General features: G+C 40.1%; 1 protein-coding gene across 1 annotated transcript; it reads right to left on the bottom strand.

Annotated features, from left to right (window-relative positions):
• Positions 1–9,547: 9,547 nt before the first annotated feature.
• On the bottom strand, positions 9,548–10,156 carry LOC101141667 (required for meiotic nuclear division protein 1 homolog). Its single transcript, XM_063696219.1, has one exon. It carries the CDS (start codon positions 10,154–10,156, stop codon positions 9,548–9,550), a length of 609 nt encoding a protein of 202 aa, XP_063552289.1.
• Positions 10,157–12,735: the final 2,579 nt, after the last annotated feature.

The raw sequence follows: 12,735 nt of genomic DNA, 5'->3' as shown, positions 1-12,735 counted from the left end.
TGCTCTCTCTCCTTACCTATTTTGGCTGATTACTCTCTAATTATCTTTTCATAGGATGATAATTTTGTAATATCTTTGTCTATAGGAGTATAGAAAGATACTCTATTCTGGCCGGGTGTGGTGGCTCATGCCTGTAATCCCAGCACTTTGGGAGGCTGAGGCGGGTGGATCACCTGAGGTCAGGAGTTTGAGACCAGCCTGACTAATATGGTGAAACCCCGTTTCTACTAAAAACTCAAAAATTAGCCAGATGTAGTGGTGTGTGCCTGTAGTCTCAGCTACTTGGGAGGCTGAGGCAGGAGAATTGCTTGAACCCGGGAGGTAGAGGTTGCAGTGAGCTGAGATTGTGCCACTGCACCTCAACATGGGCGACAGAGCAACAGTCCATCTCAAAAAAAAAAAAAAAAAGAGGAAAGATACTCTATTCTTCTTGCATGCTGATAAAAAAATTTTTTTTTAACTTTTAATTTCAGGGATACATGTGCAGGATATGCAGGTTTGTTACATAGGTAAACACGGGTCATAGGGGTTTGTTGTACAGAATTACTTCATTTCACCCAGGTATTAAGCCTAGTATCCAGGAGCTGGAGGCTATTATCCTTAGCAAACGCAGGAACAGAAAACCAAACACCACGTGTTCTTACTTATAAGTGGGAGCTAAATGATGAGAATACATGGACACAGAGGGGAACGATGCACAGAGGTGTATCGGAAGGTGGAGGGTGGGAGGAGGGAGGAAATCAGGAAAAATTTTTTATTTTTATTATGACTTCTACATTAATTGGAATTCTGTAAAGCAGTGGTCTACAACCTTTCTGGCACCAGAGACCAGTTTCATGGAAGACAATTTTTCCACAGACCTGGGGGTGGGGGATGGTTTTGGGATGATTCAAGTGCATTATATTTATTTTGCACTTTATTATTATTACATTTTAATATATAATGAAAAAATTATACAACTCACTATAATGTAGAATCAATGGGAGCCCTGAGCTTGTTTTCCTGCAACTAGAAGGTCCCATCTAGGGGTGATGGGAGACAGTGACAGATAATCAGGCATTAGATACTCATAAGGAGCCTGCAACCTAGATCCCTTGCATGCACAGTTCACAATAGGGTTAGCAATCCTATGAGAACGTAATGCTGCTGCTAATCTGACAGGAAGCAGAGCTCAGGCAGTAATGCAAGCGATGGAGAGCGGCTATAAATACAGATGAAGCTTTGATCACTTGCCCACCACTCACCTCCAGCTGTGCAACCCGGGTTCTAACAGGCCATGGACTAGTAGTGGCCTGTGGCCCAGGGGTTCGGGACCCCTGCTATAAAGGAAGAGCTTTCCTTTCACCCATTTCTTTATTCAGGTATTTATTGATACCAATATAGACTAATGGGCAATAATTTATTCTGAGTTATCCATTGCTATCATTTTGTGGCACAGATCCCAGATTTAGCTGTTGGAGGCCCTTCAAGTTGCCTCTTGTTCCTCCTTGCCCCACTTTTCAATATATTTTATTATTTATTGTGTGAATACTGGTTAACGTTGACAGTGGACTTTAATGTTTACATGTTTCATGGCTGGAAATCAGTATTGGCTGTGCAACACTGTCATTCACTAAACAATTTGAGCCTCGGAATTCTCAGAAAATGAGGACACTGATACCCATCTTAGAAGCAGAATGGGGATGGAATGACATGATGGCTGTTGGGAACTCAGTGGACACTAAATAACATTTCAGGCCCCTCTTCCTTCTCTGTAGTACTTGGAATGTATGTATTTGCTATATCTCTGATAGATATATGATTGATAGATAAGTATTAGTGATGTCTGGCAAAACCTGACGTGAACCGAGGCAAACATTCTGATTAAGGTCACTTTTAAAGAAGTTTAGCTATTGGAGTCTCTTGAGTCCACAGACCTAAACAATAATACTCTAGCAATTTATATGTATTGATTGTTGTATCTTGTGTCTTTCTGATGTGACCCTGTAGTGGCAGAATCCTAAGATCGTCCCTAAGGGATGATTCCCTTTCCCTGGTGTAACATCCACTTACTTAATCAAATGCTAGTTGAGGCATTACTGTGAAGAATTTTGCAGATGTAATTAAAGTCCCTGATACTGTTTGGATCTGTGTCCCCACCCAAATCTCATGTTGAAATATAATCCCCAATGCTGGAGGTGGGGCCTGGTGGGAGGTAATTAAATCATGGGGGTGGTTTCATGGTTTAACACCATCCCCCTTGGAGCTGTCATGATAGTGAGTTCTCATGAGATCTGGTTGTTTAGAAGTGTGTGGCACCTCCCACCCCACTTCCTTCTGCTCCTGTCATGTGAAATGACTCACTCCCCCTTTGCCTTCCGCCGTGACTATAAGTTTCCTGAGGCCTCCCTAGTAGCAGAAGCTTCTATGCTTCCTGTATACCCTGTGGAACTGTGAGCCAATACCCAGTCTCAGGTATTTCGTTATAGTAGTGCAAGAATGGACTAACTACTGTCCCAAACCAGTTGACCTTCAGATAGGGAGATTATCCAGGTGGATCTAATCTAATCACATGAGCCCTTTCAATAAGGATGGAGTGGTCAGAGACAGGAAGACAGGGAGAGGCACAATGTGCAAGGGATTTGATGTGAAAGTAATTCCCCTGCTGGCTTTGAAGATGGAAGGAGCCAGGGGACAAAAACCTGAGAGTGGTTTCTAGGAGCTGAGAGATTCCTAGCGGCCAGTCAGCAAAGAAACAGGGACTTCAGCCCTACAATTTCAAAGATCTAGATTCAGCCAATAAACTAAATGAACTTGAAAGTGTATTCTTCTCAAGAGGCTCCAGAAAAGAACACAAACTAGCTGGTGCTTTAATTTCAGCTTTGTGACTTTTTTTTCCTTAAGAGACAGAGTCTGGCCAACTCAAGGGAATTCAAAAACAAAAACAGTTTCACTCTGCCACCTAAGCTCGAGTGCAGTGGTCCCATCATAACTCACTGCAGCCTGGAACTCCTGGGCTCAAGCCATCCTCCTGCCTCAGCCTCCTTAGTAGCCACAGGACCACAGGTATGCACCACCGTGCCCGGCTATGTTTTTTTTTTTTTTTTCTGTAGACAGGCCCAGGTTGGTCTCAAACTCCTGACCTCAAGTAATCCTCCTGCCTCAGCCTCCCCAAACACTGAGATTACAGGCATAAACCACTGAACCCAGCCCATCTTTGTGATCTTTGAACTAGTAATTCTGTATCTAAAAATATATGTTAAATAATCAGAAAACAAGATGCAAATTTATGTCACAGTGTTATATATAATAGTAATATATTAGAAGTAAACAAAAATAGCTTTTGGGCTGTGCATGGTGGCTCCCTCCTGTAATCCCAGCACTTTGGGAGGCCGAGGTGGGACAACTGCTTGAACCCAAGAGTTTGAAACCAGCCTGAGCAACAGAGGGAAACCCCGTCTCTACAAAATAATAATAATAATAAATTAGCTGGGCATGGTGGCACATGCCTGTGGTCCCAGCTACTGGGGAGGCTGAGATGGGAGGATCACTTGGGCCTAGAAGGTCAGGGATGCAGTGAGTTGTGATTGTGCCATAGCACTCCAGCCTGGGTGACAGTGTGAGACTGTGTCTCAAAAAAACAAAAACAAACAAAAAACAACAACAACAAAAACGGTTTAAGAGAATGGATGCATAATTAAAATACATATAGTGGAATATAATGAAATGATAAGATGGTATTCTTAAAAATTTTAATGGTATAGAAAAATGCTTAAAAATAAGTGTGAAAAAAGGACTTTCAGTGTTGATCAAGTAAGTTACTATACCCCATGTGTCTCTCCACTTACAAGTAAAAGCGGCCGGGCACAGTGGCTCAAACCTGTAATCCCAGCACTTTGGGAGGCCAGGGTAGGTGGATCACTTGAGGTCAGGAGTTCAAGACCAGCCTGGCTAACATGGTGAAACTCTGTCTCTACTAAACTTACAAAAATTAGCCGGGTGTAGTAGCGCAGCTTGTAATCCCAGCTACTTGGGAGGCTGAGGCACGAGAATCACTTGAACCCAGGAGGCAGTGGTTGCAGTGAGCCAAGACTGCACCACTGCACTCTAGCCAGGGCAACAGAGCAAGACTCTGTCTCAATACAAACAAACAAACAAACAACAACAACAACAACAACAAAAACAAGTAAAAGCTCTGGCTAGAGTACACCTGTAGTCTCTGAAAAGTAAATGAAAGCATTATTGGATTGGGAATGGAAGTCGAACTGGGCAAAGAAACTCATGTAGAGTTCAGTTTTCTGGTTTCATTTTTTTCCTGTCTCTCCCAGCTCTGAAGCAAGAGTGAGCATCTAGCAGAACTGCAGTGGGCAGTATGAACAGCAGAAATTGATAAAAACCTATCTTTTTTGGCCAGGAGACCAAGAAAGGGGGAACTACTTTGAGCAAGAGAGAGCAGGAGGAATTCTGGAGCAGAGAGGACTGGATTACGGGTCCCATGATTCTGTGCATAAACTGGCAGTGGTCCCAGCCTCATCCCTGAGGTACAGATACAGGAGACAGATTGAAAGCCACCTAGCGAAGCCTTTGAGAACTAAACTGCAATATAAACTTCTGCCCAAGCTCCATACTAACGCCAGAGTGTGATACATGTATGGGACAGTCCCAAGGCAGCATAGCCAAGGCTTTGAAAACTTAAGTGACGTTAGAACCGTGTTCACAGAAGAACAGACAGAACTTAAAGCCTGAACCTAACTGGGTTGATTACTCATTTAAAAATCGATATTCTCCAGAGGATTTTAAAAAGACCCAGATTCTCACAACATAATATTCAAAATGTCCAGGACACAATCCGAAATACTTGACACACAAAGAATTAGGAGAATGTGACTAGTTTTCAAGGGAAAAGACAATCAATAGATGCCAAACTCAAGATGACACAAATGTTAGAATTATCAAAGATTTTAAAGCTATTTATAATCCATAAAGAAAATAAACTTAATGAAAAGATATGATTTTTCAGAAAAATCAACTATAAGAAAAAATCAAATGGAAATTTGAGAAGAAAAAATTACAATAGGTAAAAGATTCAGTACATGCAGTACATGTGCTAAGCAGCAGAATTAGGAAGACAGGAAAAATCGGTGAACTTGAAAATAGGCCAGTAGAAATTATTTGAAAACCATTTGAAAAACAGGAAGAAAAAAGATTTAAAAATGAACAGACCCTCATCAACCTTTAAGACAATATCAAAATGTACAATATTCATGTCATTGGTGTCCCAGATATCACAAACAACTTTATTCCTATAAATTTGAGTGGGCAAACTTCTTTAAAGGTGTAAACTGCCAAGACTTATTAAGGAAACAAATAGATAACTTGAACAGTCCTATGTTTATTTAAAAAATTGAATTCATAGCTTAAAATCTTCTAACAATAAAACTCCAGACTCATATAATTTCACTGGAAAATTCCACCAAACATTTGAGGAGGAAATGTACTATTTCTCAGAAAAATAGTAGGAATTACTTTCTAGTTCACTTTGGGAAACCAGCATTACTTTGATACCAAATCCAGACAAACATATTACAAGAAGAAGAAAGCGGCCGGGTGCAGTGGCTCACTCCTGTAATCCCAGCACTTTGGGAGGCGGAGGCGGGTGGATCATGAGATCAGAAGTTTGAGACCAGCCTAACCAAAATGGTGAAACCCCGTCTCTAACTAAAAATACAAAAATTAGCTGGGCGTGGTGGCGTGTGCCTGTAATCCCAGCTACTCAGGAGGCTGAGGCAGGAGAATCGCTTGAACCTGGGAGGTGGAGGTTGAGTCAAGATTGTGCCATTGCACTCCAGCTTGGGTGACAGAGTGAGACTCTGTCTCAAAAAAAGGAGAAGGAGAAGAAGAAGAAGACTACAGATCAATACAATATCCCTCATGAATATAAACACACAGATCCTCTACAAAATATTGACAAATCTAACAATATATGAAAAGGACAGTATATAAAAATATATGTATCCCTCTCTGGACTACTAGAATAAGTGTAATACATATAAACATTATTATTTTGTCCTTATAATAAGCTAATTCTGTTTTTTGTTTGCCTGCTCATTTTGGTTTTTAGTCCAAGATTTTATTATTCCTGGACATTTTATTAGAATATTTCTAAGGCTTAATGAGTCTTTTGAACACTTAGAATTTTAAAAATAGTATTGCTTTTAACATTTAGAATTTTAAAAATAGTATTTGAGTACTTAGATCAAGTGGACAAATTTTTTTAAAGGTGGAAACTGCCAAGACATATTAAAGAAACAAATGATAACCTGAACAGTCTTATGTTTATTTTAACAATTGAATTCATAGCTTATTCCGTCTAGTAGTTCATATTTTTAATCAACTGATTAAAATACGTTGGCTTGCTCTTTAAATGAAAGATGGTAACTATCAGAATTACAGAGAGCATTAATACAAAATTCTGTAATGCTTATTAAAAATTGAAGACAATATTTTTATTTTTTATATATTTACGTTACCAGTATTATGCTTTACCTTGTAAGTTTTTTTTACTACAACCTATGATAAGAAATAATTATATACAGTACATATACACATATATGCTTACACACCAATAATTGCCACAAAAGCTTCACAAACCAATATTTACCTTTATCATGAGCAGTGTATTCTGTTATTTTCTATTCTATTTCATTTTTCAAAAAAATGGTTAACAATTCACTAGTGATTTTGTAACCCCCTGTGCTATTAGCCTGGAAACTCTCTCCCTGGTGTCAGGCTCCACGCCACTCAGACCTGCCTTTCCCATCCTCTGCTGTTCTCTTCAAAGACTAGACATTAACAAGAAGCACTGCTATTATTGTTTTTTTATTTGTTTGTTTAGTGATAGAGTCTCACTCTGTTGCCCAGGCTGGATGGAGTTAGGTACAGTCATGGCTCACTGCAGCTTGGAACCCCTGAGTTCAAGCGATCCTCCCACCTCAGCCTCTTGAGTAGCTAAGACTATAGGTGCACACCACCACACCCAGCTAATTTTTTTTAAAAAAGTCTTTTAGAAATGGGAGTCTTGCTATGTTGCCAGGCTGGTCTTCAACTCCTGGCCTCAAGCGGTGCTCCTGCATCAGCCTCCCAAAGCACTGAAATTATAGGCATGAGCCACTGCACCCACTATTGCTTTTAGGAATTGTAAGCCAACGGGATGTGGGTTGAATATCTCAGTTTATGATCTCTGAAAATGAGACCAGGTAAAGATTTAATTTTGACAGACAGCATCACTGAAACCTCATTCAGCCAACTCCAGATGCATGCTGTTCTACAGGGCTAAACAAAATGAGTTTGGTGCAACTATGGGAACAAAACAAAGTCCACATGCTTTCTGACACAAAGCAGAGTCTTTTCCTCGTCTCAGTCAAGAGTTGTGTAAAGGGTTTACCAGCACTATGGTGGCCGTATGAAAATGGAGTGGCCCTCAATTTGGGGCAGATGAAAGTCAGTCTTGGTCCTGGGGACATATTACCTAGTCATGCCAAGACTGCTTTCTCTATGAAAAGTAAAATCTTCAAGTTATCTCAGGTCACTTTAGAAACATATGTCCCTCTCCTTCTCCTCCTTCTCCTTCTTCTTTGACAGAGTCTCGCTCTGTCACCCAGGCTGGAGTGCAGTGGCCTGATCTTGGCTCACTGCAACCTCTGCCTCCTGGGTTCAAGAGATTCTCCTGCCTCAGCCTCCCAAACAGCTGGGATTACAGACACACACCACCACCACGCCTGGCTAATTTTTGTATTTTTGTAGAGATGGGGTTTCACCATGTTGGCCAGGCTGGTCTTGAACTCCTGACCTCAAGTAATCTGCCTCGGCCTCCCAAAGTGTTGGGATTACAGACGTGAGCCACCACCCAGCCAGAAACATATGATTTTCTATTATTTTCCTGTGCTTTCCGAAAGACAGCACAGGCTTCTTTTTGCCAAATTCCGACTGAAGTCATTGTCTATCGTGTTATATAATATCTTCTATAACAGGACCCATGAAATAACTGACTCCTTAATTTCAGCGCCGGAAAAAATTATTTCTCTTAAGATATTTTTATGTTTTTACTCTGCCCTCCCCCACAACAATAAACAGCAAACAATAAATCCCAGGACGATTTCCTCTTTTAATTACTGGGCCTCTCAAAACAAAACATTCGACTAGATTATTCATTTCAGGTATTTTATAACATTTATTTCTCTGTTCATGTCAACTATTTGCTTTGACTAATATGTGACAGTATTTATTATCTCATTTGAAACTATGTTGAATGTTGAAAATTACTTCAAATCCTTTCCTGGCAGGAAGTAGAAAAAAAAATCCTAAAGAAAAATAAGAAATGGTATTTAGGAAAATTGCTTCCAAGTCTAAGGGATGGCCCAAAGAAACAGAGCCTAGGGAATTCTCTGGCTGTATCAGCTCCTTCCTAAGAAACCTGAGGCACTGTGCTGCTAGATGTAACAAAAGAACAACATGAGTTGAACTTTCTCTTTTTTGGATCTGCCATGGATTCAGGTTTTTACACTTAATGTCATCTTGGACACTTAAATACTGAATTTCCCAGGTTACCCCAAAGCTCCAGCAAAAGGAAAGGGGGAACAATACTTGCACAACGCTTCCATCCTTCACATCCTGGGTTCACAGAAACCATACAAGAATTGAAACCATTCCAGAATCCAACACAAAAACCATTTGTTAATTCCTAGCTTCAGGATCTGAGGATGAGTAAAGGTATGTATACTTTTCTAAGGGGTGTCAGCTACACCATAATAAAAACACAGCCAAAATTAAACAGGCTCAGGGGTTACGTTTCAGAATCAAGACTTAAAGACAGACATTCTAACCTGTTTTCTGATAGATTCAGAAGTCTTCATCAAGTTTAAAATATCTTTAATGTTGATGACTATCGACATTAAAGATCCTCTTGCCTCTTTCCGATCTTTTCCAATTTAATAAACATTTAAGTACAAGGCACAGTTCTAGGTATTATGCAAGATACAAAGGTTACCAGGGGCTTGATTTTGACCCTTAAATTGTTATTAAAGGAGAAATGCAAATTGTAGCAGAAAAATTCCCATAAACCCCTTGCAGATGAATAAAAAATACCCCCTTAAACCTTAAGAGGATAAAAAAGCAAGGCCCTCTTCCCCTGCTGCTTTTGGAGTCTATCCTAGTGTGTCATTTCACCGCCCCACGCACAGTTGCCACAGGCTAATAAAGGCTTATCTGTCTGCAGAGTTACAATTTTTTTTTAAATTTGATGAAGAATTTCTAGTTTTTTTTTTTCTAATGGGTTTTGTGTTGTTTTTTTACAGTTCCGTTCTTAGACTGGACTTAATACTAGTCCTCTTTTTCAGTTCCCTTAGACCAATAACTAAATCTTTTATAAACTATATTTTCATGTTTTATTGCCTGTATTTTGTTTTTATATGTATCATTAATTCTTAAAAATTAAGATTTTGAATCCCTTTGAATATTTATTATGCTTCAAAGATCTTGATGAAGAAGTCTGAGTTGACTGCCATTTCTCTTATGTTGGTGGTAAGGCTGGGGTGCAAACGCACACTGGTTTAGCGTGGGCAATGATCACTAAGCACAAGAGCCGTGGCCACCCCCACTTTACCTCGTTCACAGACAGAACGGGAAGGTTGGTCCTGGATGGCTGCCTGGTCCTGGATGCTTTTAGTGGTCTCTTGATCTGTGGAAAGTCTTGTTTTGGAACAAATGTTTCCATTGATACAGATAAGAAATGCCTCTTTAATATTTTAATAAACCATTTAGAACCCAATAGATTTGGTTTGTGGGTCACTCTCCTGTGAGTACCAAAGGATTTCCTGGTTGGAAGGTGTGCTTTTTCATCTTGGCAACGAGCAGCATTTAATGGAGAGAGCATGCTAGTATTTGATCTTTTTTTTTTTTTTTTTTGGTTCATTTCGAGGATCTGAGATTTATTCAAACCACCAGCTGTTTTATCAGGAAGGAACAAATCCAAGTTTTGACGTATTGTCAGTGTGCTGCATGTGGTATTTTCAAATTCCTTAAGTGGTTTTAACATTAGATGACCAATTCTTCTGCACTGATGTGCTTTTGATAATATACGGTGAGATCTGGCCACGGCTCTGAGAAGTATGGCTGGCATTACCACATCCCAAGCTCTCCGCCTGAAGAGAAGGAAGCGCCAGGGACGCATGCTTCCTCAGCAGGACTGCAGGGAAAGAGCCGCAGCACCAGGCTGTCACTACGGCAGCCACCTCTCTCCTGGAAGGGCGCTCCCTCCAATATTTTTATTTTTATTAACATGATAGGTTTTCTCATTTGAGCTTGTAAAACTGCAAGTGCAAAAGCGTGGGTGTATTCAATAGTGTCTAAAAGCATTCCCACCCTAAGCTTTCTGGGTATTCTTTGATTACTGTGTTCCATTGTTAAACAAGCAGTTGTAAAGTCTAGCAGGCAAAGTTGTTAACCTAGTACATAACTCTCTATCTGTACTTAACTAATCTATTTATTAATTTTTTATATAATGAATACTGTTTTTATGATTATTTAAATGATATGTGCCCATTGTGGAAATTTACAAAGGCACAAAACGATATAGAAAAAATCAAAATCTCATTTCCCAGAGACAACCACAGTTATTATTTTGGCTTATTGCTTCTTACCTACAGTTATACACATATATTTGAATTCATCCTTTTTTTGTTAAATCAAACTAATATTTGAAAATGGCTAAACCTGTATTTATTTTTTTCCAAATTCACATGATTTTTAGAGCACTCCTTTTTTTTTCTTTAATTTTTTTTTAGATTCAGGGGCTACATGTGCAGGTTACCTGGGTATATTGCATGATGCTGAGATCTGGGGTGCAAATGAGTCCATCACCCAGGTACTGAACATATAACCCAACAGTTATTCAACTCTTCCCCTTGCCCCTTGCCTCCCCTCCCCCTAAGAAGTCCTCAGTTTCCATTGTGCCATCTTTATATCCCTAAGTACCCAGTGTTTAGCTCCCACTTATAGGTGAAAACGTGGTATTTGGTTTTCTGTTCCTGCATTAATTCCCTTAGAATAATGGCCTCCAGCTGCATCCATCTTGCTGAAAAGGATATGATTTAATTCTTTTTTATGGCTGCATGGTATTCCATGGTGTATATGTACCACATTTTCTTTATCCAAGTCACTATTGATGGGCACCTAGGTTGATTCTGTGTCTTTGCTATTGTGAATAGTCCTGCAAAGAACATGCAAGTGCATGTGTCTGTTTGGTAGACAGATTTGTTTTCTTTTGGATATATACCCTAATGAGATTGCTTGGCTGATTGGTAGTTCCGAGTTCTTTGAGAAATCTCCAAATTGCTTTCTACACTGGCTGAACTAATTTACATTCCCACCAGCAATGTATATGTGTTCCCTTTTCTTTGCAGCCTTGCCAAGCATCTGTTGTTTTTTGACTTTTGTGTGTGTGTGTGTGTGTGTGTGTGTGTGTGTGTGTGTGTGGAGACAGAGTCTCGCTCTGTCTGTCGCCCAGGCTGGAGTGCAGTGGCACGATCTCAGCTCACTGTAACCTCCCAGGTTCAAGCAGTTCTTGTGCCTCAGCCTCCCGAGTAGCTGGGACTACAGGCATGTGCCACTATGCCTGCCTAATTTTTTGTATTTTTAGTAGAGACAGGGTTTCGCCATGTTGCCCAGGCTAGTCTCAAACTCCTGAGCTCAGGCAATCCACCCACCTTGGCCTCCTGAAGTGCTAGGATTACAGGAGTGAGCCACTGCACCAGGTCGTTTTTTGACTTTTTTTTTTTTTTTTTTTTTGAGACGGAGTCTCTGTGTCACCAGGCTGGAGTACAGTGGCATGATCTCGGCTTACTGCAACCTGTGCCTCCCAGCTTCAAGTGATTCTCCTGCCTCAGCCTCCCAAGTAGCTGTGACTACAGCTGCGTGCCACCACACCCAGCTAATTTTTGTATTTTTAGTAGGGACAGGGTTTCACCATGTTGGCCAGGATGGTCTCGATATCTTGACCTCGTGATCCACCTGCCTTGGCCTCCCAAAGTGCTGGGACTACAGGTGTGAGCCACTGAACTTGACCTTGACTTTTTAATAATAGCCATACTGACTGGCATGAGATGGTATCTCATTGTGGTTTTGATTTGAATTTCTCTGATGATTAGTGATGTGGAGCATTTTTTCAGGTTTGTTGGCCACTTGTGTGTCTTCTTTTGAGAAATGTCTGTTCATGTCTTTTGCACATTTTTAAATGGGCTTATTTTTTTTTTGTTTGTTCAATTGTTTAAGTTCCTTATAGATTCTGGATATTACACCTCTGTTGGATGCATAGTTTGTGAATATTTTGTCCCATTCAGTAGGTTGTCTGTTTACTCTGTTGATAGTTTCTTTTGCTCTGCAGAAGCTCTTTAGTTTAATTAGGTTCCACCTGTCAATTTTTGTTTTTGTTGCAATTGCTTTTGAAGACTTAGTCATCATAAATTCTTTCCCAAGGCTGACGTCTAGAATGGTGTTTCCTATGTTTTTTTCTAGGATTCTTATAGTTTGAGGTCTTACATTTAAATCTTAATCTATCTTGAGTTAATTTTTGTTTATGGTAAAAGGTAGGGGTCCAGTTTCATTCTGCACATAGCTAGCCCACTATCCCAGCACCATTTATTAAATAGGAAGTCCTTTCCCCATTGCTTATTTTGGTCAGCTTTATCGAAGATCCAATGT

This window comes from Gorilla gorilla, chromosome 13 (genome assembly GCF_029281585.2).
Source record: "Gorilla gorilla gorilla isolate KB3781 chromosome 13, NHGRI_mGorGor1-v2.1_pri, whole genome shotgun sequence".
NCBI lineage: Eukaryota > Metazoa > Chordata > Mammalia > Primates > Hominidae > Gorilla > Gorilla gorilla.
The sequence above is the reverse complement of the archived record's forward strand: the minus strand, read 5'-3'. Positions and strand labels throughout refer to the sequence as shown.